The following is a 27,280-nucleotide window of genomic DNA, read 5'->3' as shown; positions in this document are numbered from 1 at the left end:
GAGCAGACCTCACTACCCTCTGGAGAGCCTTACGGTTGTGGGCGGAGCAGACCTCACTACCCTCTGGAGAGCCTTACGGGTGTGGTCGGAGCAGACCTCACTACCCTCTGGAGAGCCTTACGGTTGTGGGCGGAGCAGACCTCACTACCCTCTGGAGAGCCTTACGGTTGTGGTCGGAGCAGACCTCACTACCCTCTGGAGAGCCTTACGGGTGTGGTCGGAGCAGACCTCACTACCCTCTGGAGAGCCTTACGGTTGTGGTCGGAGCAGTTGCCGTACCAGGCGGTGATACAGCCCGACAGGATGCTCTTGTCCCATCCTCACTACCCTCTGGAGAGCCTTACGGTTGTGGTCGGAGCAGTTGCCGTACCAGACGGTGATACAGCCCGACAGGATGCTCTTGTCCCATCCTCACTACCCTCTGGAGAGCCTTACGGTTGTGGTCGGAGCAGACCTCACTACCTTCTGGAGAGCCTTACGGTTGTGGTCGGAGCAGTTTCCGTACCAGGCGGTGATACAGCCCGACAGGATGCTCTTGTCCCATCCTCACTACCCTCTGGAGAGCCTTACGGTTGTGGTCGGAGCAGTTTCCGTACCAGGCGGTGATACAGCCCGACAGGATGCTCTTGTCCCATCCTCACTACCTTCTGGAGAGCCTTACGGTTGTGGTCGGAGCAGTTTCCGTACCAGGCGGTGATACAGCCCGACAGGATGCTCTTGTCCCATCCTCACTACCTTCTGGAGAGCCTTACGGTTGTGGTCGGAGCAGTTTCCGTACCAGGCGGTGATACAGCCCGACAGGATGCTCTTGTCCAAAAGGCTGTGAAATATGTTTTCCACAACCAAACACATTGTAGGTTCAGCTGGTGAACAAAACCCAAAGTAAAAGACGCAAAAACTAAACTTAAGAACCGGAAGCACTGCAATAGAACACATAGAACATATCTACGGCTTCTTAGACTTGCTTTCAACGACAATCACAGATCTATAACTACATTTCTATATGAATTTGTTCCAAGTCACCCAGAAAGTTACATATCATTTAAAAAAAATGTTTTTTTACAAATATTTCCTGAGCTCCTCTCCTCCTAGATACGGCACAGATACGTAAATCCTATACCTTATGATGTATTTTGTGACTCTCTGGTTTGACATGTATGAATGTGTTATTCAATATGTTTCTATGGCCTATAGTAGTAAAGGCCAAATGTAAATATTTTGTCAATAAAAAATGCAGTATTATTTTTTGATACGATACAGTGGTCTTACAATTGAATATCAAATAGGTAAAGGATCCTACCCCCCCAAAGGCTTAGACGTTTAGAGGTTAAAGTTCAGTCCCTACTGAGCTGACATAAGCAGCGCTTACCGTGAATGCAGTCTCCACTAACTCGGGAACAGTTTTAAATCACACTGTAACGCTGAACTTCAGCGAAACAGATTGAATCCATAGACATGTGACTCTGCCCCGCCCTGCAAGGTGAGGAGACTAAACACTCATAACAGGAACAATGAAAGTCTTCAATAGGAAATGACCATGAACAATGAAGTCTGTCTGTGGGCGTTCTAGGTTGGTTTTGTCCTTGGTGATTTGGTTTGTGTAAATATATATCTTCACTTTATACACACACACACACACACACACACACACACACACACACACACACAAACACACACACACACACACACACACACACACACACACACACACACACACACACACACACACACACACACACACACACACACACACACACACAGAGGAGGTGTTCCAAGGAATACAACTTTTAATCACACAAAAAGGGGGTTTATAATTCAACAGCCTGAGGACATAATAAAGACTGTAAAATGCACTTCTACATTGTCATAAAAACAAAATTAATCACAAATTAAAAATCAGGCTTTTAATGTATACATTTCTTTCATAAGAAACATCTTCAAAACTGTACATGAAGCTTTTCACAAAGCAGTTGGATCCTCCGTTTCAGAAATGTTCCTGGTTCACATCTTCTACACATCAGGTCCAGAGAGGGTCTGTTACATTAGAAACCTCACATCGTCTGACTGTTGATGTACGTCTCAGAGAATGAAGTCTGAGAACATTCCAATGGAACAGTTTTGGAACATTCTAGAACAGTCTTAGAACATTTCGGAACAGGTTTAGAACATTCCACAACAACAACAACAACAACGTTGGCTTTGAGAAATGAGTCCAACAGTCGCAATGCTGCTTGGCAACATTCAGGAGCTCCAGAGCAGGACGACAGTAGGATCAGAAGGTGTCTGTGTGTCTGGGCCAGTCTGTCTGTCCATTTGTCTGTCTGTCTGCACCCCTCTCAGTTAGTGTCCACATTCGGCTCAGACCCGGGTCTGCTGTCCATTCAGGAAGAGGCCTGTTGTTGTGGGTGTGGCCAGGTAGCTCCCTGACACTCAGTCTGTGTCCACATGACAGGGGTTAGTCCCACTCTGCTCTGCCTCCTGGTACAGTCTGAGGAAGTCCTTGTATCTCGGGGCACAGCCCATCCAGGCCTCCCCGAACCTTACGCTCCCCGTGAACAGGAAGTCTCCATCCCCCTTCCCCGGGCCGGGCCTCACCCCACACTGCCTGGGCATCCTCACCCTGCCTGTCCACCTCCTCACTCTCACCCCCCCTGACACAAACACCTGAGTCTTCTGTCTGTACAGGCGGCTTATCGCCACGGTGACCGACAACTGCTCCGCCTCCTGCTCCACCCCCTGGATGGTGCCCCTCCCCACTGCAGAGAGGAGGAGAGGAGATGTTAATATATGTTACAGTACTACAGTACAGTGTACTGATACAGTATAACAAATAGTACAGTGTACTGGTACAGTATAACAAATACTACAGTACAGTATACTGATACAGTATAACAAATACTACAGTACAGTATACTGATACAGTATAAAGTATAGCAAATACTACAGTACAGTATACTGATACAGTATAACAAATACTACAGTACAGTATAGCAAATACTACAGTACAGTGTACTGTTACAGTATATCAAATACTACAGTACAGTATAAAGATACAGTATAAAGTATAGCAAATACTACAGTACAGTATAACAAATACTACAGTACAGTATACTGATACAGTATAATAAATACTACAGTACAGTGTACTGTTACAGTATAATAAATACTACAGTACAGTGTACTGTTACAGTATAACAAATACTACAGTACAGTATACTGATACAGTATAATAAATACTACAGTACAGTGTACTGATACAGTATAATAAATACTACAGTACAGTGTACTGTTACAGTATAACAAATACTACAGTACAGTGTACTGTTACAGTATAACAAATACTACAGTACAGTGTACTGATACAGTATAATAAATACTACAGTACAGTATACTGATACAGTATAATAAATACTACAGTACAGTGTACTGATACAGTATAAAGTATAGCAAATACTACAGTACAGTATACTGATACAGTATAATAAATACTACAGTACAGTATACTGATACAGTATAAAGTATAGCAAATACTACAGTACAGTATACTGATACAGTATAATAAATACTACAGTACAGTGTACTGTTACAGTATAATAAATACTACAGTACAGTGTACTGATACAGTATAACAAATACTACAGTACAGTGTACTGATACAGTATAAAGTATAGCAAATACTACAGTACAGTATACTGATACAGTATAATAAATACTACAGTACAGTGTACTGTTACAGTATAACAAATACTACAGTACAGTATACTGATACAGTATAACAAATACTACAGTACAGTATAAAGATACAGTATAAAGTATAGCAACTACTAGAGTACAATACAAACTGTGCCATAACCACAAGAGTAACATTTCACCTTTAAAGATCCAGTTTGTAACTTTGTGTGCGACCCAACCAAATGCACATAGAAATATGAGTTATAGATCTGTCGTTCTCGTTGAAAGCAAGTGTAATAAGCAGTAAGCCACAAGGACATGGCAGAGTAATTTGAACCTACTGTACCTTTAATAAGTAGACATAAAAGGATGCATATAAAGGGTTTGTAAATAGTTCTTACCAAAGTCGCTGGTGCAGACTGCTAACAGCACCTCAGCATCACTGCAGGGCTGACAGGGAGCTGTGGAGAGAGAGAGAAGAAGAGATGAGCTGCAGGACAAAAGACAGACAGTTCTACCAGGGATCAAAGTGAGGCCTTCCTTATTTAATGTCATACAACCCTATCAAAAACTAGCCATCAACTCTAGCACTTAACTTTCAACTACTTAAAAAAACAGTCACACAGCAGGTCAATGAAGACACGTGCCGCACACGCACAGGAAGTGGGCTGTGGCCCGTAGGGAGGCACGTGCTGTAATTAATTTCAGCTCTCCCAGATGGTTGCTTATTTACCCAGCAGCCCAGGCAGAACAGGCATGCCAACAGGGAGGCAGTAGGATGGGAGTCTCCTGTCATGGACTATGACTTTACACCAAACAGAGAGGACCTGGTTCTGTCTGTCTGTCTTCTCTCTCTTTCTCGCCTCTCTCCTCTATTCTCTTCTCTTCTCTTCTCTCCTCTCCTCTCCTCTCCTCTCCTCTCCTCTTCTCTTCTCTTCTCTTCTCTTCTCTTCTCTTCTCTTCTCTTCTCTTCTCTTCTCTTCTCTTTCTCTCTTTCTCTCTTTCTCTCTCTCTCTCTCTCTCTCTCTCTCTCTCTCTCTCTCTCTCTCTCTCTCTCTCTCTCTCTCTCTCTCTCTCTCTCTCTCTCTCTCTCTCTCTCTCTCTCTCTCCCTGTAGTCATCAGTTCTGAGTGGACTTGTTGGCTCTCTGTAAGGAAGAGATTAAGAAGTCCATCGCTGTGTGAGTGGGGTTTCTTTTAACACACAGCCTGAGGTACAGGACAGGGGCTACTCATTAAACAGGCCTGGTACTGAGAGGGGATGTGTGGGGTAGGGGGAGGATGAGGAGGTGAGGGGGAGGGTGAGGAGGTGAGGGGGAGGATGAGGAGGTGAGGGGGAGGATGAGGAGGTGAGGGGAAGGACAGGGTGTGAGAGGGAGGATGAGGAGGTGAGGGCGAGGGTGAGGAGGTGAGGGGGAGGATGAGGAGGTGAGGGGGAGGATGAGGAGGTGAGGGGGAGGATGAGGAGGTGTGGGGGAGGATGGGGTGTGAGGGGGAGGATGGGGAGGATAGGTGTGAGGGGGAGGTGGCTGCCCCAGGAGGCACCTCTCACAGGATACAGAAACCACCCCCAACACACCCTGCCTGACACTCCAAAACCAATGACAACCAGATGCCCAGGATGGAAAGACAAGGCTAAGCTGACCTGGTCTGGCTGGCTGGCTGACTGGCTAACTGGCTGGCTGGCTGGCTGACTGTCTAACTGGCTGGCTGGCTGACTGGCTAACTGGCTGGCTGGCTGACTGGCTGGCTGGCCGGCCGGCTGACTGGCTGGCTGACTGGCCGGCCGGCTGACTGGCTGACTGGCTGGCTGGCTGACTGGCCGGCCGGCTGACTGGCTGACTGGCTGGCTGGCTGACTGGCCGGCCGGCTGACTGGCTGACTGGCTGGCTGGCTGACTGTGTATTCTGTCTGTTAGCCCAGGTGGACTGAACACTTCGTCTCTCTCACAGGGCCGAGAACAACTCTCTATTCAAACAGTCCAGGTAAATAACATCAAGAACACATTCTAACCATGGAGAGAGCAGCCAAGCCAATGAGATAACCAGGAGCTTGGACCAGCATAGTTCAGTATGACAGATAGACAGACCACAGCACCAGAACCATTCAGATATAACCATGGTAACTCTTTATACAACCATTTACATACTGGATATAAACTAATGATTAGCAGTCTTTAAAGACAAGCCCTATATAAAGTAGACCTTGGTGTTACTGAGACGAGAGCCCCATCTCTACAGCCCTGCCCTGCCCTGCCACCTCTGACCTGTTCACAAACCACTTACAGGCGAGACCATGACCCGTAGGCATGTTTCCAGACAGGGAGATCCTTTTTTAGACAGGTTTGCCTTGCTCAACCTGGTGAGGTCACTGAGGAGGGGGTGAGGGGAGGGTGAGGGTGGGGGGTTGAAGAGGCGTTGAGAAGGGGTCAGAGGTTACCCAGCCACAGGCTCAGGGGCTTAGGAACAGCTGGAGAGGAGGATGACATCAGAGTAGCCGACCGAACGAATGACCGACCTCACCCCCCTCGTTCCCAGAGCAACGAGTAGGGAGCAGGGCCTTTAATGAGAGGACTGAGGCTGCCACCATAGCACCAGAGAACCTCTGGGATACGGTGCACCACAGGCTCCAAACCCTGACCCTGGGATGTGTCCCAAATGCCTCCTATTCCCTTTATACTGCACTACTTTTGACCAGGCACTTAGGGGATAGGGTGCCATTTGCAAGGCAGCTCCAGTTGTTGCAGCTAGGTTCTCTCTCTCTCTCTCTCTCTCTCTCTCTCTCTTGCTCTCTGGTATCCTTCTCTCTCTCTCTGGTCTCCTTCTCTCTCTCTCTGGTCTCCTTCTCTCTCTCTCTGGTCTCCTTCTCTCTCTCTCTCTGGTCTCCTCTCTCTCTTTCTGGTCTCCTTCTCTCTCTCTCTCTCTGGTCTCCTTCTCTCTCTCTCTGGTCTCCTTCTCTCTCTCTGGTCTCCTTCTCTCTCTCTCTGGTCTCCTCTCTCTCTCTGGTCTCCTTCTCTCTCTCTCTCTGGTCTCATTCTCTCTCTCTCTCTGGTCTCCTCTCTCTCTTTCTGGTCTCCTTCTCTCTCTCTCTGGTCTCCTCTCTCTCTCTGGTCTCCTTCTCTCTCTCTCTCTGGTCTCATTCTCTCTCTCTCTCTGGTCTCCTCTCTCTCTCTCTGGTCTCCTCTCTCTCTTTCTGATCTCCTTCTCTCTCTCTCTCTGGTCTCCTTCTCTCTCTCCCTGGTCTCCTTCTCTCTCTCTCTGGTCTCCTCCTTTCTCTCTCTCTGGTCTCCTCCTTTCTCTCTCTCTGGTATCCTTCTCTCACTCTCTGGTATCCTCTCTCTCTCTTTCTGGTCTCCTTCTCTCTCTCTTTCTGGTCTCCTTCTCTCTCTGGTCTCCTCCTCTCTCTCTGGTCTCCTCCTCTCTCTCTCTCTGGTCTCCTCCTTTCTCTCTTGCTGGTCTCCTCCACTCTCTCTCTGGTATCCTTCTCTCACTCTCTGGTATCCTCTCTCTCTCTTTCTGGTCTCCTTCTCTCTCTCTCGCTGGTCTCCTCCTCTCTCGCTGGTCTCCTTCTCTCTCTCTCTGGTATCCTTCTCTCGCTCTCTGGTATCCTCTCTCTCTCTTTCTGGTCTCCTTCTCTCTCTCTTTCTGGTCTCCTTCTCTCTCTCTCTCTGGTCTCCTCCTCTCTCTCTGGTCTCCTCCTCTCTCGCTGGTCTCCTTCTCTCTCACTCTGGTCTCCTTCTCTTTCTTTCTGGTCTCCTCTCTCTCTCTCTGGTCTCCCCTCTCTCTCTCTGGTCTCCTCCTCTCTCTGGTCTCCTCTCTCTCTCTCTCTGGTCTCCTCTCTCTCTCTGGTATCCTTCTCTTGCTCTCTGGTCTCCTTCTCTCTCTCTCGGTCTCCTTCTCTCTCTCTCTGGTCTCCTCTCTCTCTCTGGTATCCTTCTCTCGCTCTCTGGTCTCCTTCTCTCTCTCTCTGGTCTCCTCTCCCTCTCTCTCTCTGGTCTCCTCTCTCTCTCTCTGGTCTCCTCCTCTCTCTCTCTGGTCTCCTCTCTCTCTCTCTGGTCTCCTCCTCTCTCTCTCTGGTCTCCTTCTCTCTCTCTGGTCTCCTTCTCTCTCTCTCTGGTCTCCTTCTCTCTCTCTCTGGTCTCATTCTCTCTCTCTCTGGTCTCATTCTCTCTCTCTCTGGTCTCCTCTCTCTCTTTCTGGTCTCCTTCTCTCTCTCTTTCTGGTCTCCTTCTCTCTCTCTCTGGTCTCCTCCTCTCTCGCTGGTCTCCTTCTCTCTCTCTCTGGTATCCTTCTCTCTCTTTCTGGTCTCCTCTCTCTCTCTCTCTGGTCTCCTCTCTCTCTCTGGTCTCCTCTCTCTCTCTGGTATCCTTCTCTTGCTCTCTGGTGTTCTTCTCTCTCTCTCTGGTCTCCTTCTCTCTCTCGCTGGTCTCCTTCTCTCTCTCTCTCTGGTCTCCTTCTCTCTCTTTCTCTGGTCGGGGCTCAGATGTCAGACATGAAACGTTGCCACAGGAATGGCCTGGCATGATCTGAGTGGGAGTCAGCTTTCTCTACCCAGCCAAACACACGCTGTACTGCTCCCATCACAGCCACTTCACAGAGAGGGGATGGGAAGAGCGCTGGAGGGAAGGAGAGGGGGAGATGGTGTCCCCAGCTACACCATCTGGTCCCAGATGCATTCTCCTCTAATGGAGGGCAGCTCAGCAATACCACCCTTCTCTGATCACAACCACTACAGAAGAACGTGGAAGAGAGGGGAGACAGGACGCATAGATGAAGGGAAGAGGAATGAAAGACAAGAGGAGACAGTGTGAGAAATATAGATGTAGGAAAGATATATATAGAGAGAGGAGGCAGAGAAAAGAGAGAAATATAGATGTAGGAAAGATATATAGAGAGAGAGGAGACAGAGAAAAGAGAGAAATATAGATGTAGGAAAGATATATAGAGAGAGAGGACGCAGAGAAAAGGAGAAATATAGATGTAGGAAAGATATATAGAGAGAGGACGCAGAGAAAAGGAGAAATATAGATGTAGGAAAGATATATAGAGAGAGAGGAGACAGAGAAAAGGAGAAATATAGATGTAGGAAAGATATATAGAGAGAGAGGAGGCAGAGAAAAGGGAGAAATATAGATGTAGGAAAGATATATAGAGAGAGAGGAGACAGAGAAAAGAGAGAAATATAGATGTAGGAAAGATATATAGAGAGAGAGGAGGTAGAGAAAGGAGAAATATAGATGTAGGAAAGATATATAGAGAGAGAGGAGGTAGAGAAAATGAGAAATATAGATGTAGGAAAGATATATAGAGAGAGAGGAGACAGTGGGAGAAATATAGATGTAGAAAAGATATATAGAGAGAGAGGAGACAGTGGGAGAAATATAGATGTAGAAAAGATATATAGAGAGAGAGGAGACAGAGAAAAGGGAGAAATATAGATGTAGGAAAGATATATAGAGAGAGAGGAGACAGAGAAAAGGGATAAATATAGATGTAGGAAAGATATATAGAGAGAGAGGAGGTAGAGAAAAGGGAGAAATATAGATGTAGGAAAGATATATAGAGAGAGAGGAGACAGTGGGAGAAATATAGATGTAGAAAAGATATATAGAGAGAGAGGAGACAGTGGGAGAAATATAGATGTAGAAAAGATATATAGAGAGAGAGGAGGCAGAGAAAAGGGAGAAATATAGATGTAGGAAAGATATATAGAGAGAGAGGAGACAGAGAAAAGGAGACATATAGATGTAGGAAGGATATATAGAGAGAGAGGAGGCAGAGAAAAGGAGAAATATAGATGTAGGAAAGATATATAGAGAGAGAGGACGCAGAGAAAGGGGAGAAAGTGTGAGGAATAAAGTTCCTTCTCTCAACATCTGGTGTGAGAAACATTCCAGAGAGATGGAGACAGCAACTCAATCCCAGCAGAACAGGTCTGACAGAGACAACTGGAAAGAAGTGGAGAAAAACAGACAGGGAGAGGAAGAGGAAGAGAGAGAGGGACAGAGAGAGACAGAGAGAGAGACAGAGAGAGAGAGAGAGAGAGAGAGACAGAGAGAGACAGAGAGACAGAGAGAGATAGAAAGAGACAGAGACAGAGATAGAGAGAGGCAGACAGAGAGAGACAGAGAGAGAGGGAGAGAGAAACAGAGAGCGAGAGAGAGGGAGAGAGAAAGAGAGACAGAGAGAGAGACAGAGAGAGAGACAGAGAGAGAGAGAGACAGAGACAGAAAGAGAGACAGAGATAGAGAGAGGCAGACAGACAGAGCGAGAGCGAGAGAGACAGAGATAGAGAGACAGAGAGAGAGGGAGAGAGAGAGACAGAGAGCGAGAGAGAGGGAGAGAGAGAGAGAGAGAGAGAGGGAGAGAGAGAGAGGCACACAGACAGAGAGAGAGAGAGAAGAGAGAGAAAGAGCGAGAGACAAAGAGAGAGAGAGAAGAGAGAGAGGGAGAGATAGAGAGTGAGAAAAAGAGAGAGAGAGAGAGAGAGAGAGAAAACAGAGCCAAACAAGTGCAATCAGATCACCAAGCCCTCTAGACCCTGCTGCCGAGTCGACGACAAGACTCCGCCCCCCCCTCCCTCCCTCCCTCTCCCCCTGGGCTAGGGACCTGTCGCCACATTACACCACAAGCTCATACCACAGAAGTACAAAGCGCAGGAAACCAAGCCGGTCATAACAACCCTGAGCATTAGACTACTATATTAGAACCTGGACCCAGCAGCACGACATTAAGACCAACCTGAGCCAACTACACTATCTACAACCATTAGACCACTGTGTTAGATCCCCTACATTAAGACCAACTACACTATCTACAACCATTAGACCACTGTGTTAGATCCCCGACATTAAGACCAACTACACTATCTACAACCATTAGACCACTGTGTTAGATCCTCTACATTAAGACCAACCTGAGCCAACTACACTACCTACAACCATTAGACCACTGTGTTAGATCCCCTACATTAAGACCAACTACACTATCTACAACCATTAGACCACTATGTTAGATCCCCTACATTAAGACCAACTACACTATCTACAACCATTAGACCACTATGTTAGATCCCCGACATTAAGACCAACCTGAGCCAACTACACTATCTACAACCATTAGACCACTGTGTTAGATCCCCTACATTAGGTCCTGACTGTTTATCAGTCTCTATCTGCCCATTGTGCCAGCTGACCATGCAGGATATGAACATGTGAGCCCAGAAAGCAGTAGAAACAGATGTGAGGAAGATAGAAGTCATATGACTCCTCAGTGTGGAAGAAACGACCAGTCTCTCTGGTCTGGACCTCCTCCCATCCAGGAGTCATGCAGGGTTGGCAGGTACACAGCATGATGAAAACACGCCTCTGTTTTGACAGAGAGGCCCTCTCCGTTTGGCTGTAGCCCTCTGTACAGACAGACCAGGGTACTGTAAGGGAAGGCAGTGGTTCGCTATGAAACCCTGCCCCCAAGTCAACTCACAGTCCCACGATACACCGGCTTCGTAACACTAACTTGTGGGAAGGGAACTGCCAAATGTCAACATAGAATTGTCAGCGTAACGTAATATTACAAAACACAACACTGAGACTCAGACTTCAGTGGAAAGACAAATAAACCCAAGATCGAATATCAAAAATAGTTTATCTTGTAAATACAGATCTACAAAACGGAGATGTTTTCTCCAGCAGATGGCTGCATTCAGTACAGAACTACATCGTGACTACAGACACTAAGACAAACGGAGATGTTTTCTCCAGCAGATGGCTGCATTCAGTACAGAACTACATCGTGACTACAGACACTAAGACAAACGGAGATGTTTTCTCCAGCAGATGGTTGCATTCAGTACAGAACTACATCGTGACTACAGACACTAAGACAAACGGAGATGTTTTCTCCAGCAGATGGCTGCATTCAGTACAGAACTACATCCTGACTACAGACTAAGACAAACGGAGATGTTTTCTCCAGCAGATGGCTGCATTCAGTACAGAACTACATCGTGACTACAGACTAAGACAAACAGAGATGTTTTCTCCAGCAGATGGCTGCATTCAGTACAGAACTACATCCTGACTACAGACACTAAGACAAACGGATATGTTTTCTCCAGCAGATGGTTGCATTCAGTACAGAACTACATCGTGACTACAGACACTAAGACAAACGGAGATGTTTTCTCCAGCAGATGGCTGCATTCAGTACAGAACTACATCGTGACTACAGACACTAAGACAAACGGAGATGTTTTCTCCAGCAGATGGTTGCATTCAGTACAGAACTACATCCTGACTACAGACACTAAGACAAACGGAGATGTTTTTTCCAGCAGATGGTTGCATTCAGTACAGAACTACATCCTGACTACAGACACTAAGACAAACGGAGATGTTTTCTCCAGCAGATGGCTGCATTCAGTACAGAACTACATCGTGACTACAGACACTAAGACAAACGGAGATGTTTTCTCCAGCAGATGGCAGCATTCAGTACAGAACTACATCGTGACTACAGACACTAAGACAAACGGAGATGTTTTCTCCAGCAGATGGCTGCATTCAGTACAGAACTACGTCGTGACTACAGACACTAAGACAAACGGAGATGTTTTCTCCAGCAGAGGGCTGCATTCAGTACAGAACTACATCGTGACTACAGACACTAAGACAAACGGAGATGTTTTCTCCAGCAGATGGCTGCATTCAGTACAGAACTACATCGTGACTACAGACACTAAGACAAACGGAGATGTTTTCTCCAGCAGATGGCTGCATTCAGTACAGAACTACATCGTGACTACAGACACTAAGACAAACGGAGATGTTTTCTCCAGCAGATGGCTGCATTCAGTACAGAACTACATCTGGCCACAGACACTAAGACAAACGGAGATGTTTTCTCCAGCAGATGGCTGCATTCAGTACAGAACTACGTTGTGACTACAGACACTAAGACAAACGGAGATGTTTTCTCCAGCAGATGGCTGCATTCAGTACAGAACTACATCGTGACTACAGACACTAAGACAAACAAAACCACTTCCTAGTCAGTCAATTAACAAACTGTCAGCTGAATGGCCAGTTGACTCTCTCTGACCTACCCGCGTCTGAATAGTCAGGATTTTATTTTTATTTTTTATTTTTATTTCACCTTTATTTAACCAGGTAGGCTAGTTGAGAACAAGTTCTCATTTGCAACTGCGACCTGGCCAAGATAAGGCATAGCGGTGTGAACAGACAACACAGAGTTACACATGGAGTAAACAATTAACAAGTCAATAACACAGTAGAAAAAAGGGGAGTCTATATATACATTGTGTGCAAAAGGCATGAGAAGGTAGGCAAATAATTACAATTATGCAGATTAACACTGGAGTGATAAATGATCAGATGGTTATGTAAAGGTAGAGATATTGGCGTGCAAAAGAGCAGAAAAAGAAATAAGTAAAAACAGTATGGGGATGAGGTAGGTGAAAATGGGTGGGCTATTTACCAATAGACTATGTACAGCTGCAGCGATCGGTTAGCTGCTCAGATAGCAGATGTTTGAAGTTGGTGAGGGAGATAAAAGTCTCCAACTTCAGTGATTTTTGCAATTCGTTCCAATCACAGGCAGCAGAGAACTGGAACGAAAGGCGGCCAAATGAGGTGTTGGCTTTAGGGATGATCAGTGAGATACACCTGCTGGAGCGCGTGCTACGGATGGGTGTTGCCATCGTAACCAGTGAACTGAGATAAGGCGGAGCTTTACCTAGCATGGACTTGTAGATGAGCTGGAGCCAGTGGGTCTGGCGACGAATATGTAGCGAGGGCCAGCCGATTAGAGCATACAAGTCGCAGTGGTGGGTGGTATAAGGTGCTTTAGTGACAAAACGGATGGCACTGTGATAAACTGCATCCAGTTTGCTGAGTAGAGTGTTGGAAGCAATTTTGTAGATGACATCGCCGAAGTCGAGGATCGGTAGGATAGTCAGTTTTACTAGGGTAAGTTTGGCGGCGTGAGTGAAGGAGGCTTTGTTGCGGAATAGAAAGCCGACTCTTGATTTGATTTTCGATTGGAGATGTTTGATATGGGTCTGGAAGGAGAGTTTAGAGTCTAGCCAGACACCTAGGTACTTATAGATGTCCACATATTCAAGGTCGGAACCATCCAGGGTGGTGATGCTGGTCAGGCGTGCGGGTGCAGGCAGCGAACGGTTGAAAAGCATGCATTTGGTTTTACTAGCGTTTAAGAGCAGTTGGAGGCCACGGAAGGAGTGCTGTATGGCATTGAAGCTCGTTTGGAGGTTAGATAGCACAGTGTCCAAGGACGGGCCGGAAGTATATAGAATGGTGTCGTCTGCGTAGAGGTGGATCAGGGAATCGCCCACAGCATGAGAAACATCATTGATATATACAGAGAAAAGAGTCGGCCCGAGAATTGAACCCTGTGGCACCCCCATAGAGACTGCCAGAGGACCGGACAGCATGCCCTCCGATTTGACACACTGAACTCTGTCTGCAAAGTAATTGGTGAACCAGGCAAGGCAGTCATCCGAAAAACCGAGGCTACTGAGTCTGCCAATAAGAATACGGTGATTGACAGAGTCGAAAGCCTTGGCAAGGTCTATGAAGACGGCTGCACAGTACTGTCTTTTATCGATGGCGGTTATGATATCGTTTAGCACCTTGAGCGTGGCTGAGGTACACCCGTGACCAGCTCGGAAACCAGATTGCACAGCGGAGAAGGTACGGTGGGATTCAAGATGGTCAGTGATCTGTTTGTTGACTTGGCTTTCGAAGACCTTAGATAGGCAGGGCAGGATGGATATTGGTCTGTAACAGTTTGGGTCCAGGGTGTCGCCCCCTTTGAAGAGGGGGATGACTGCGGCAGCTTTCCAATCCTTGGGGATCTCAGACGATATGAAAGAGAGGTTGAACAGGCTGGTAATAGGGGTTGCGACAATGGCGGCGGATAGTTTCAGGAATAGAGGGTCCAGATTGTCAAGCCCAGCTGATTTGTACGGGTCCAGGTTTTGCAGCTCTTTCAGAACATCTGCTATCTGGATTTGGGTAAAGGAGAACCTGGAGAGGCTTGGGCGAGTAGCTGCGGGGGGGGGGGGAGCTGTTGGACGAGGTTGGAGTAGCCAGGCGGAAGGCATGGCCAGCCGTTGAGAAATGCTTGTTGAAGTTTTCGATAATCATGGATTTATCGGTGGTGACCGTGTTACCTAGCCTCAGTGCAGTGGGCAGCTGGGAGGAGGTGCTCTTGTTCTCCATGGACTTCACAGTGTCCCAGAACTTTTTGGAGTTGGAGCTACAGGATGCAAACTTCTGCCTGAAGAAGTTGGCTTTAGCTTTCCTGACTGACTGTGTGTATTGGTTCCTGACTTCCCTGAACAGTTGCATATCGCGGGGACTGTTCGATGTTAGTGCAGTCCGCCAGGATATGGTGCACGCCTAATGTCATTGATTTTAAAAAACTTAAAAGGGATAGGTCACCAAAATGACAACATTAGTTAGATGGTTCCTTTCCATGAATGTAGTCTCTGGGCCAACCAGGAGAGTCTGTGATCCACTGTCTGGGCCAACCGGGAGAGTCTGTGATCCACTGTCTGGGCCAACCAGGAGAGTCTGTGATCCACTGTCATCAACTTTAGCATTAAACGGGAAGTTCAGGATTTTAGACCTTAATGCTAGCTGGTACCTCAGTCTGAAAGTAGTCTGTGGACCAGGAGAAACTATCATCCATGGTTCAGTTGTCTGTCGTCAGCCACTACAAATGTCAGTTAACTTTAGCCAAAGAGTTTCTACACCCAGAGGAGAAACATCGCAAGACTTGTGAAACAGACCAAACAGACCAGGGTTTGGGGTTCCAGAAGTCAATGAGAAGTTCATTTTCACAACCAAGACTGGAGACAATGTCTTAAACAGTTGAACATGTTATTTTACTCCAACGTTGTGAAACTGACACGTTTTCATTGGTCAAAAACAACTTTATATCAAAGGAGTGCCTAGACAGTTTGTGTGTGTATTGGTATTGATGTGTCGGCTGTGTGCATTTTATAATTATTCTGAATTGATGTAGTTCTGTTCTTGTCTATTAATGTTCTGTATTATGTGTCATGTTTTGTGTTGTGTTGAACCCCAGGTAGAGTAGCTGCTGCTTTTGCAACAGCTAATGGGGATCCTAATAAAATACCAACAAAAATACCAAGGATTTGACGGCCTGCACAGGCCCAGTTCAGTGTGAGATGACCGTTACACCCCGATGATGTGTTTCTACGCATGAGCTTCGATAGCCATCGTCGCCATGACATTGTCAACGGGAATTTCTACTGGAGAAGCAGTTTCATCTTCATAATGTACCGCCTCTGCTTTAGCCATACTGAACTTCCCCTTTAATGACCAAAGCAACAACAACAATAGGAGTGTATCTCACCAGACAGTGCTTTAGCCATACTGAACTTCCCCTTTAATGACCAAAGCAACAACAACAATAGGAGTGTATCTCACCAGACAGTGCTTTAGCCATACTGAACTTCCCCTTTAATGACCAAAGCAACAACAACAATAGGAGTGTATCTCACCAGACAGTGCTTTAGCCATACTGAACTTCCCCTTTAATGACCAAAGCAACAACAACAATAGGAGTGTATCTCACCAGACAGTGCTTTAGCCATACTGAACTTCCCCTTTAATGACCAAAGCAACAACAACAGTAGGAGTGTATCTCACCAGACAGTGCTTTAGCCATACTGAACTTCCCCTTTAATGACCAAAGCAACAACAACAATAGGAGTGTATCTCACCAGACAGTGCTTTAGCCATACTGAACTTCCCCTTTAATGACCAAAGCAACAACAACAGTAGGAGTGTATCTCACCAGACAGTGCTTTAGTCATACTGAACTTCCCCTTTAATGACCAAAGCAACAACAACAATAGGAGTGTATCTCACCAGACAGTGCTTTAGCCATACTGAACTTCCCCTTTAATGACCAAAGCAACAACAACAATAGGAGTGTATCTCACCAGACAGTGCTTTAGCCATACTGAACTTCCCCTTTAATGACCAAAGCAACAACAACAATAGGAGTGTATCTCACCAGACAGTGCTTTAGCCATACTGAACTTCCCCTTTAATGACCAAAGCAACAACAACAATAGGAGTGTATCTCACCAGACAGTGCTTGTGGCTCCACCCCAGCCAAGGCTCCAGCTCCAGCCCCGGTCCTCTCTGTAACCAGCTCATACTGGAACGAAGTGATTCTCTTACTGATGTCTCTGTGAGGTATGGCCTCTATGAACAGAGACCCCTCCTGGATGCTGAAGCAGGTCACCTTCCCCTGGGCCTGGTCCTGCTCCCTCAGCAGCAGGCGCAGCTTCCCGGCCCGGTCCAGGTAGATGTTGGCCCCGTGGGAGTCCCTAGAGGGCTTGATGCAGACGGAGAGACGGGCAGCTGCCGGGGACAGGGTGTTGGGCCGCAGGTTGACGATGACGGCCCCTGTAGGGTAGAGCCAGTGGAGGGAACCCTGGGAACAACGTAGGTAGACCTGCTCCACATCACGGCTGTGGCCCTCGTGGGTCAGACCACTGGAAGGGAAGGGGGGAGGTCAGTGTGGAAGGAGAGGAGGTCAACAACACATCATACACAGAGACATGGTCACACTCCTAACACACATGTGAAAGAATTATATATTTGGTCTGAAGTAAAACGTTTTTTTTTTTTGGGGGGGAGGGGGGGGGGGATGTGAGAGATGCCAACCATGAACCACAGTCTGTGACTGCCTGTACAACAGTCTGTGACTGCCTGTACGACAGTCTGTGACTGCCTGTACGACAGTCTGTGACTGCCTGTACGACAGTCTGACAGGGTCTGTATGAATATAGATCAGAGATAATCAGTCGTTCTCCAGCCGAGGGCCGAGCAAAACAAATTAAATAGGCCTGGAACTTGGCAAAAGAACAGAAAACATCAGCTTTCTTCTGGTGAAAACCTTTCCTGAAATCCTGAGCAGCTTCACAGGGAAATAGCAGCTCTTCACGTGATCATGTCCTGCCTCCGATCAAACTCAACAGGTAGACTACAGACCAGCTCTGTGCTTCAAATGGAAACCTATTCTCTATATAAGGCTCTGGTCTAATGTAGTGCACTATGTAGGGAATAGGGCTCTGGTCTAACGTAGTGCACTATGTAGGGAATAGGGCTCTGGTCTAACGTAGTGCACTATGTAGGGAATAGGGCTCTGGTCTAACGTAGTGCACTATGTAGGGAATAGGGCTCTGGTCTAACGTAGTGCACTATGTAGGGAATAGGGCTCTGGTCTAACGTAGTGCACTATGTAGGGAATAGGGCTCTGGTCTAACGTAGTGCACTATGTAGGGAATAGGGCTCTGGTCTAACGTAGTGCACTATGTAGGGAATAGAGGCCTGGTCTAACGTAGTGCACTATGTAGGGAATAGGGCTCTGGTCTAACGTAGTGCACTATGTAGGGAATAGGGCTCTGGTCTAACGTAGTGCACTATGTAGGGAATAGGGCTCTGGTCTAACGTAGTGCACTATGTAGGGAATAGGGCTCTGGTCTAACGTAGTGCACTATGTAGGGAATAGGGCTCTGGTCTAACGTAGTGCACTATGTAGGGAATAGGGCTCTGGTCTAACGTAGTGCACTATGTAAGGAATAGGGCTCTGGTCTAACGTAGTGCACTATGTAGGGAATAGAGGCCTGGTCTAAAGTAGTGCACTATGTAGGGAATAGTGCTCTGGTCTAACATAGTGCACTATGTAGGGAATAGGGCTCTGGTCTAACGTAGTGCACTATGTAGGGAATAGGGCTCTGGTCTAACGTAGTGCACTATGTAGGGAATAGAGGCCTGGTCTAAAGTAGTGCACTATGTAGGGAATAGGGCTCTGGTCTAACATAGTGCACTATGTAGGGAATAGGGCTCTGGTCTAACGTAGTGCACTATGTAGGGAATAGGGCTCTGGTCTAACGTAGTGCACTATGTAGGGAATAGGGCTCTGGTCTAACGTAGTGCACTATGTAGGGAATAGAGGCCTGGTCTAAAGTAGTGCACTATGTAGGGAATAGGGCTCTGGTCTAACATAGTGCACTATGTAGGGAATAGAGGCCTGGTCTAAAGTAGTGGACTATATAGGGAATAGGGGCTCTGGTCTAACGTAGTGCACTATATAGGGAATAGGGGCCCTGGTCTAAAGTAGTGGACTATGTAGGGAATAGGGGCCCTGGTCTAAAGTAGTGGACTATGTAGGGAATAGGGGCTCTGGTCTAAAGTAGTGGACTATATAGGGAATAGAGTCCCAGGTCTAAAGTAGTGGACTATATAGGGAATAGGGCTCTGGTCTAAAGTAGTGGACTATATAGGGAATAGAGTCCCAGGTCTAAAGTAGTGGACTATATAGGGAATAGGGCTCTGGTCTAAAGTAGTGGACTATATAGGGAATAGGGCTCTGGTCTAACGTAGTGCACTATGTAGGGAATAGGGCTCTGGTCTAACGTAGTGCACTATGTAAGGAATAGGGCTCTGGTCTAACGTAGTGCACTATGTAGGGAATAGGGCTCTGGTCTAACGTAGTGCACTATGTAGGGAATAGGGCTCTGGTCTAACGTAGTGCACTATGTAGGGAATAGGGCTCTGGTCTAACGTAGTGCACTATGTAAGGAATAGGGCTCTGGTCTAACGTAGTGCACTATGTAGGGAATAGAGGCCTGGTCTAAAGTAGTGCACTATGTAGGGAATAGTGCTCTGGTCTAACATAGTGCACTATGTAGGGAATAGGGCTCTGGTCTAACGTAGTGCACTATGTAGGGAATAGGGCTCTGGTCTAACGTAGTGCACTATGTAGGGAATAGAGGCCTGGTCTAAAGTAGTGCACTATGTAGGGAATAGGGCTCTGGTCTAACATAGTGCACTATGTAGGGAATAGGGCTCTGGTCTAACGTAGTGCACTATGTAGGGAATAGGGCTCTGGTCTAACGTAGTGCACTATGTAGGGAATAGGGCTCTGGTCTAACGTAGTGCACTATGTAGGGAATAGAGGCCTGGTCTAAAGTAGTGCACTATGTAGGGAATAGGGCTCTGGTCTAACATAGTGCACTATGTAGGGAATAGAGGCCTGGTCTAAAGTAGTGGACTATATAGGGAATAGGGGCTCTGGTCTAACGTAGTGCACTATATAGGGAATAGGGGCCCTGGTCTAAAGTAGTGGACTATGTAGGGAATAGAGGCCCTGGTCTAAAGTAGTGGACTATGTAGGGAATAGGGGCTCTGGTCTAAAGTAGTGGACTATATAGGGAATAGAGTCCCAGGTCTAAAGTAGTGGACTATATAGGGAATAGGGCTCTGGTCTAAAGTAGTGGACTATATAGGGAATAGAGTCCCAGGTCTAAAGTAGTGGACTATATAGGGAATAGGGCTCTGGTCTAAAGTAGTGGACTATATAGGGAATAGAGTCCCAGGTCTAAAGTAGTGGACTATGTAGGGAATAGGGCTCTGGTCTAAAGTAGTGCACTATATAGGGAATAGATGAAGTGTGTGTGTTGCCAGGTGGTGGTGGTTTAATACACTTAGACAAAGCGTTAAGACTCCTGCGGCTCCGTGCGCTGCACACGGCCGGCAGCATGACCAGTCACGAGCCACCCTGCCTCGACATGGCTCAACTGACCTCAGCCCCAACACACACGTCTTATGGCACATTGTTCCTTCTGGGCTCAGCGCTCTGGCAACACACGACTGACTGCCTGGCAGGCTGCCTCAGGGTCGGAGAGAGGAGAGGGGGAGTCTAGAGACAGAACTGGATGAAGGGAGAGGAGAGAGAGGAGAGAGGAGAGAGGGGAGAGGGGGAGTCTAGAGACAGAACTGGATGAAGGGAGAGGAGAGAGAGGAGAGAGGAGAGAGGGGAGAGGGGGAGTCTAGAGACAGAACTGGATGAAGAGAGAGGAGAGAGGAGAGGGGGAGTCTAGAGACAGAACTGGATGAAGGGAGAGGAGAGAGGGGAGGGGGAGTCTAGAGACAGAACTGGATGAAGGGAGAGGAGAGAGGGGAGGGGGAGTCTAGAGACAGAACTGGATGAAGGGAGAGGAGAGAGGGGAGGGGGAGTCTAGAGACAGAACTGGATGAAGGGAGAGGAGAGAGGGGAGAGGGGGAGTCTAGAGACAGAACTGGATGAAGGGAGAGGAGAGAGGGGAGGGGGAGTCTAGAGACAGAACTGGATGAAGGGAGAGGAGAGAGGGGAGGGGGAGTCTAGAGACAGAACTGGATGAAGAGAGAGGAGAGAGGGGAGAGGGGGAGTCTAGAGACAGAACTGGATGAAGGGAGAGGAGAGAGGGGAGAGGGGAGGGGGAGTCTAGAGACAGAACTGGATGAAGGGAGAGGAGAGAGGGGAGGGGGGAGGGGGAGTCTAGAGACAGAACTGGATGAAGGGAGAGGAGAGAGGGGAGAGGGGGAGTCTAGAGACAGAACTGGATGAAGGGAGAGGAGAGAGGGGAGGGGGGAGGGGGAGTCTAGAGACAGAACTGGATGAAGGGAGAGGAGAGAGGGGTGGGGGAGTCTAGAGACAGAACTGGATGAAGAGAGAGGAGAGAGGGGAGAGGGGGAGTCTAGAGACAGAACTGGATGAAGGGAGAGGAGAGAGGGGAGAGGGGAGTCTAGAGACAGAACTGGATGAAGGGAGAGGAGAGAGGGGAGAGGGGAGTCTAGAGACAGAACTGGATGAAGGGAGAGGAGAGGGACAGGCTACATCCCAAATTGCACCCTATTCCCTATATAGTGCCATAGGCCCTGGTCAAAGGTAGTAAACTGTATAGAGAATAGGATGCCATTTTGGACACAGTAGAGCTGATTTAGACAACCAACGGCAGCAACAGTAACCAGGCTGCCAGGAGCCTCTGCTGAATGCAGGTCAATCAGACAAACCTCCCCTTGCAGCCGGGACAAAGACCCTGGAAGAGACATGTCCAGGCAGCACTCTGGACAGGACTGACCCCCTGGCGCCAGACAGGCAGCACTCTGGACAGGACTGACCCCCTGGCGCCAGACACACAGCACCACCAAACCACTCACTATACATACACACAGTGACAGTCAGTGTCGAAAATGGAACCCTGTTCGCTATTTAGTGCACTAGTCATGACCAGGGCCCATAACCCTAATCCCTATATAGTGCACTAGACATGACCAGGGCCCACAGGGCTCTCTATAGGGAATATGGAACCATTTGGGATGCTAACACAGAATGTAATGCATAATTGTTGAAGTCCTAGACTTGGCCCAAATCTGTCACTCATATCATTCATAATCTGAAGTCCTATACTAGGCCCAAATCTGTCACTCATATCATTCATAATCTGAAGTCCTATACTAGGCCCAAATCTGTCGCTCATATCATTCATAATCTGAAGTCCTAGACTAGGCCCAAATCTGTCGCTCATATCATTCATAATCTGAAGTCCTAGACTAGGCCCAAATCTGTCGCTCATATCATTCATAATCTGAAGTCCTAGACTAGGCCCAAATCTGTCACTCATATCATTCATAATCTGAAGTCCTATACTAGGCCCAAATCTGTAACTCATATCATTCATAATCTGAAGTCCTAGACTAGGCCCAAATCTGTCGCTCATATCATTCATAATCTGAAGTCCTAGACTAGGCCCAAATCTGTAACTCATATCATTCATAATCTGAAGTCCTATACTAGGCCCAAATCTGTAACTCATATCATTCATAATCTGAAGTCCTAGACTAGGCCCAAATCTGTAACTCATATCATTCATAATCTGAAGTCCTATACTAGGCCCAAATCTGTAACTCATATCATTCATAATCTGAAGTCCTAGACTAGGCCCAAATCTGTAACTCATATCATTCATAATCTGAAGTCCTATACTAGGCCCAAATCTGTCACTCATATCATTCATAATCTGAAGTCCTATACTAGGCCCAAATCTGTAACTCATATCATTCATAATCTGAAGTCCTATACTAGGCCCAAATCTGTCGCTCATATCATTCATAATCTGAAGTCCTAGACTAGGCCCAAATCTGTCACTCATATCATTCATAATCTGAAGTCCTAGACTAGGCCCAAATCTGTCGTTCAAAGCAAAGCCAAGCTATGAGGCAGGAAACGAGCAGCATACTTCTATTACCATATGGGTGCCATGCCAACAGCAACAGGCTGGTGGTTTGATGTTCTTGGTAGGAATGACCCAATTTAAAATGAAAACGAGATGGTGAAATATGAATAAGGCCCATTGATGTGAGGACCAGAGGAGAGCACATGTTGGTCATCATGACCCGACCAGCCTCTCCTCTCCTCAACACATTCTCTTTAATTAACTCTGTTGAACTCTTCCACCGTCTCTAGTCTGCGTGTAATCCTGAGAGGAGAGGTAATGAGCAACAGATTCCCTGGTACAGGCTCAAAGTAACTGCTTGTTAAGACTACTCCTCGGCTGGCTTAGAAGAGGAAACCACGTTCTCTTCATGCCACTGCACTTCACCCAATTGGATATTCACCCAATATATATTCACCTAATATATATTCACCCAATTTCACCCACAAGGTTTCATTAATTTATTTCACCAGGTCGGCCAGTTGAGAACAAGTTCTCATTTACAACTGCGACCTGGCCAAGATAAAGCAAAGCAGTGAGACACAAACAACACAGAGTTACACATAAACAAATGCACAGTCAATTACACAATAGAAAAGTCTATGTACAGCGTGTGCAAATGTAGTAAGAGTAGGGAGGTAAGGCAATAAATATGCCATAGTGGCAAAATAATTACAATTTAGCAATTAAACACTGGAGTGATAGATGTGCAGAAGATGAATGTGCAGGTAGAGATACTGGGGTGCAAAGGAGCAAAACAATAAATAACAATATGGGGATGAGGTAGTTGGATGGGCTATTTACAGATGGACTACGTACAGGTGCAATGATCTGTAAGCTGCTCTGACAGCTGATGTTTAAGTTAGTGAGGGAGATATGAGTCTCCAGCATCAGTGATTTTTGCAATTCGTTCCAGTCATTGGCAGCAGAGAACTGGAAGGAAAGGCGGCCAAAGTAGATGTTGGCTTTGGGGCTGACCAGTGAAATATACCTGCTGGAGCGCGTGCTCCGTTTGGGTGTTGCTATGGTGACCAGTGAGCTGAGATAAGGCAGGGATTTACCTAGCAAAGACTTATAGATGACCTGGAACCTGTGGTTTGGCGACGAATATGAAGTGAGGGCCAGCCAACGAGAGCATACAGGTCGCAGTGGTGGGTAGGTTATAGGGCTTTAGTGACAAAACAGATGGCACTGTGATAGACTGCATCCAATTTGCTGAGTAGAGTGTTGGAGGCTATTTTGTAAATGACATCGCCGAAGTCAAGGATCGGTAGTATAGTCAGTTTTACGAGGGTATATTTGGCAGCGTGAGTGAAGGAGGCTTTGTTGCGAAATAGGAAGCTGATTCTAGATTTAATTTTGGATTGGAGATGCTTGATGTGAGCCTGGAAGGAGAGTTTACAGTCTAACCAGACACCTAGATATTTGTAGTTGTCATACAGAGTAGTGATGCTAGACCGGCGGGCAGGTGCGGGCAGCGATCGGTTGAATAGCATGCATTTAGTTTTACTTGCATTTAAGAGCAGTTGGAGGCCACGGAAGGAGAGTGGTATGGCATTGAAGCTCGTCTGGAGGTTTGTTAACACAGTGTCCAAAGAAGGGCCAGAAGTATACAGAATGGTGTCGTCTGCCTAGAGGTGGATCAGATGATCACCAGCAGCAAGAGCAACATCATTGATGCATACAGAGAAAAGAGTCGGCCCGAGAATTGAACCCTGTGGCACCCACATAGAGACTGCCAGAGGTCCGGACAACAGGCCCTCTGATATAACATACTGAACTGTGTCTGAGAAATAGTTGGTGAACCAGGCAAGGCAGTCATTTGAGAAACCAAGACTGTTGAGTCTGCCGATAAGAATGCTGTGATTGACAGAGTCGAAAGCCCTGGCCAAGTCGATGAATATGGTTGCACAGTATTGTCCTTTATTGATGGCGGTTATGATATCGTTTAGGACCTTGAGCGTGGCTGAGGTGCACCCATGACCAGCTCGGAAATCAGATTGCATAGCGGAGAAGGTACGGTGGGATTTGAAATGGTCAGTGATCTGTTTATTAACTTGGCTTTTGAAGACTTTAGAAAGGCAGGGCAGGATGGATATAGATCTATGACAGTTTGGGTCTACAGTGTCACCCCCTTTGAAGAGGGGGATGACCGCAGCAGCTTTCCAATCTTTAGGGATCTCAGACGATATGAAAGAGACGTTGAACAGGCAATTAATATTGGTTGCAACAATGGCAGCGGATAATTTTAGAAAGAGAGGGTCCAGATTGTATAACCCACTAGATTGTCTGTAATATATGATGTATAACCCACTAGATTGTCTGTAATATATGATGTATAACCCACTAGATTGTCTGTAATATATGATGTATAACCCACTAGATTGTCTGTAATATATGATTTATAACCCACTAGATTGTCTGTAATATATGATTTATAACCCACTAGATTGTCTGTAATATATGATTTATAACCCTCTAGATTGTCTGTAATATATGATTTATAACCCTCTAGATTGTCTGTAATAGATTATTTATGAAGACAAATAATGTTTTTACCTCTACAACATCAGCATTTATTTGTGTTAATTTATTTAACTATTTAAGTCAGTTAAGAACAAATTCTTATTTACAATGACGGCCTACCGCCAGGAGTAATTTAATACCTACATGGAGCATAATGTCATGTGTTGCTGCCTTGCTGTGTTGTTGTCTTAGGTCTCTCTTTGTGTACTGTTGTGTTGTCTCTCTTATCGTGATGTGTGTTTTACCCTATATTTTCATTGAATTGATTTTTATTTTAATCCCAGCCCCCGTCCCCGCAGGAGGCATTTTGCCTTTTGGTAGGTCGTCATTGTAAGTAAGACTTTTTTTCTGAACTGACTTGCCTAGTCTAAATAAAGGTTAAATAAATTAAATATTAGAGGCATTCACGAAGTGTCAAACTTCATGAGTTGCCAAAAAATGAAGTACTAAAGCCTCTTACTATATCCCTATTTAAGCCATGGTGTTGCTTCTAAAAAGAGGGACTCGAATTTTATAACAAGTGAAGGGAAGGAAGAACCGAAAGGGAAAAGTGGTGTGCTCAAGTTGAGATGTATAAATGTATACAAGGTAGGAGGAGGAGGCTGTTATAGACGTTGTGAGGAGCCACCTCAAACTGTACTTTTACTGATGCGTCACTGTGTTTATTCATGAAACAATGTATACATTTCCATTTGATCATTGAACTGTATCAACATTAAACGTCATCCTAAAAGTGTTATTAGAACGCCTCGGGTTGAAAAAAAAGGGTACATTTCAGTTGAATATGAATGTTTTAAAAATATAATTAGATTTTTGTTTTAAAGTAATAATCTCAAAACCATTATCATGTTGTAAACATAAAAAAAGAGAGATAAATCTTCGCGCTTTGGAGTCCTTGACAGAAGTCGCATTCCACAGACCTGACTCAAGGTGATCATTCAGTAAGAGGGAAAGATTTGTGTAATTCACCTCTCAGGAGAGAATGGATAACTCATTCTCTATTTAGTTTATTACATTATAACAATCTCTTCACCGGTCGGCCTTGGATTTAAAAAAAAACACTGACGCATTCACCATTCTGTAACTTTAATTTCCACAAATCGAAGCATTCAAATCTAAATGGTAGCCTAGAAATAGTTCGTCTGCACAGCTCCTTTTCAATTCGACCATTATGAACAAGCGGTTCATGAAATAATGAAAGTTACAAAGAAGAACTCTCACCTGCCCTTCCAACTACACTGATCGCTGGAGTATTGAGAGAACGCTATCCGACACAGCAGGAGGACCGATAACAAGTATGCTAAAATCGGTGTCAGCATGTTTAATCCCACCGCTGTTGCTCCGAGCGCAACACGTTCCTTCTTCTCAACTAAAACAACCAAATCCACCCGCGTAACTCCAACGACATAACGTCCCCATCGGTTCTGGTCGCCTGTTGAAATGTCTTCGAATGTTGTTTTCTTCCCGTAAAAGCCAGTAGAACCGTGAAAAAAAGCGTTACTTCAGTAAGAACCATCCACCGTATCGTAACCTACAACCGACAGCGGCTACTTGCATTCCTCTACTGGAAGTTCAGTGAGTGAATTTCTCCGAGGTCTTCTCACGTCACTCCCCTTCACCAAGCACATCCGCACGCCTGCGCAATGCCTTCTCGGCTAGATCTTGGAGGTTTTTTTCTATACTGACAAAATCTCACCGAGGCTAGTATCTACTTACTAGGAATTGATAAATGATACATTACAAAGTCTACAGTCGAAATAACCCGCCGGTGAAAGTTTGGGTAAATTGACTGAGTAATCTGTGGTTCATTAACTTTTCCTTTCCAAAAGTGCCCCTCGTCATTCCAATTCTACTTGATATTTGTTGTCAGTCATTCGTTATGATGACATATGTGGGTACAACCATATTGTTCTGTTACATTTGATGGGCTGTCATAAATATATGTGGGTACAACCATATTGT

At 46.2% G+C, this 27,280-nt stretch overlaps 1 protein-coding gene across 1 annotated transcript; it reads right to left on the bottom strand.

Moving 5' to 3' along the window:
* Window positions 1-1,769: 1,769 nt before the first annotated feature.
* Window positions 1,770-26,918, bottom strand: LOC110517069 (meteorin-like protein). Its single transcript, XM_036941973.1, has 4 exons — window positions 26,540-26,918; window positions 16,833-17,245; window positions 4,074-4,133; window positions 1,770-2,756 (listed from the first exon to the last, which is right to left on the bottom strand). The coding sequence occupies exons 1-4, from the start codon at window positions 26,635-26,637 to the stop codon at window positions 2,431-2,433; spliced, it is 897 nt and encodes a 298-aa protein (XP_036797868.1). The 5' UTR covers window positions 26,638-26,918; the 3' UTR covers window positions 1,770-2,430.
* Window positions 26,919-27,280: the final 362 nt, after the last annotated feature.

This window comes from Oncorhynchus mykiss, chromosome 13, assembly GCF_013265735.2.
Source record: "Oncorhynchus mykiss isolate Arlee chromosome 13, USDA_OmykA_1.1, whole genome shotgun sequence".
In the NCBI taxonomy this organism is placed as follows: Eukaryota; Metazoa; Chordata; class Actinopteri; order Salmoniformes; family Salmonidae; genus Oncorhynchus; species Oncorhynchus mykiss.
The sequence above is the reverse complement of the archived record's forward strand: the minus strand, read 5'-3'. Positions and strand labels throughout refer to the sequence as shown.

What these genes read in the sequence shown, in the direction of transcription:
- LOC110517069 (XM_036941973.1), bottom strand. Translation starts at nt 26,637, where the DNA reads ATGCTGACACCGATTTTAGCATACTTGTTATCGGTCCTCCTGCTGTGT. An exon ending in CAGTGTAGTTGGAAGGGCAG is followed by an intron (nt 17,246 to 26,539) that starts GTGAGAGTTCTT and finishes CTTCCCTTCCAG; the next exon opens with TGGTCTGACCCACGAGGGCC. An exon ending in AGTCTGCACCAGCGACTTTG is followed by an intron (nt 2,757 to 4,073) that starts GTAAGAACTATT and finishes TCCTCTCTGCAG; the next exon opens with TGGGGAGGGGCACCATCCAG.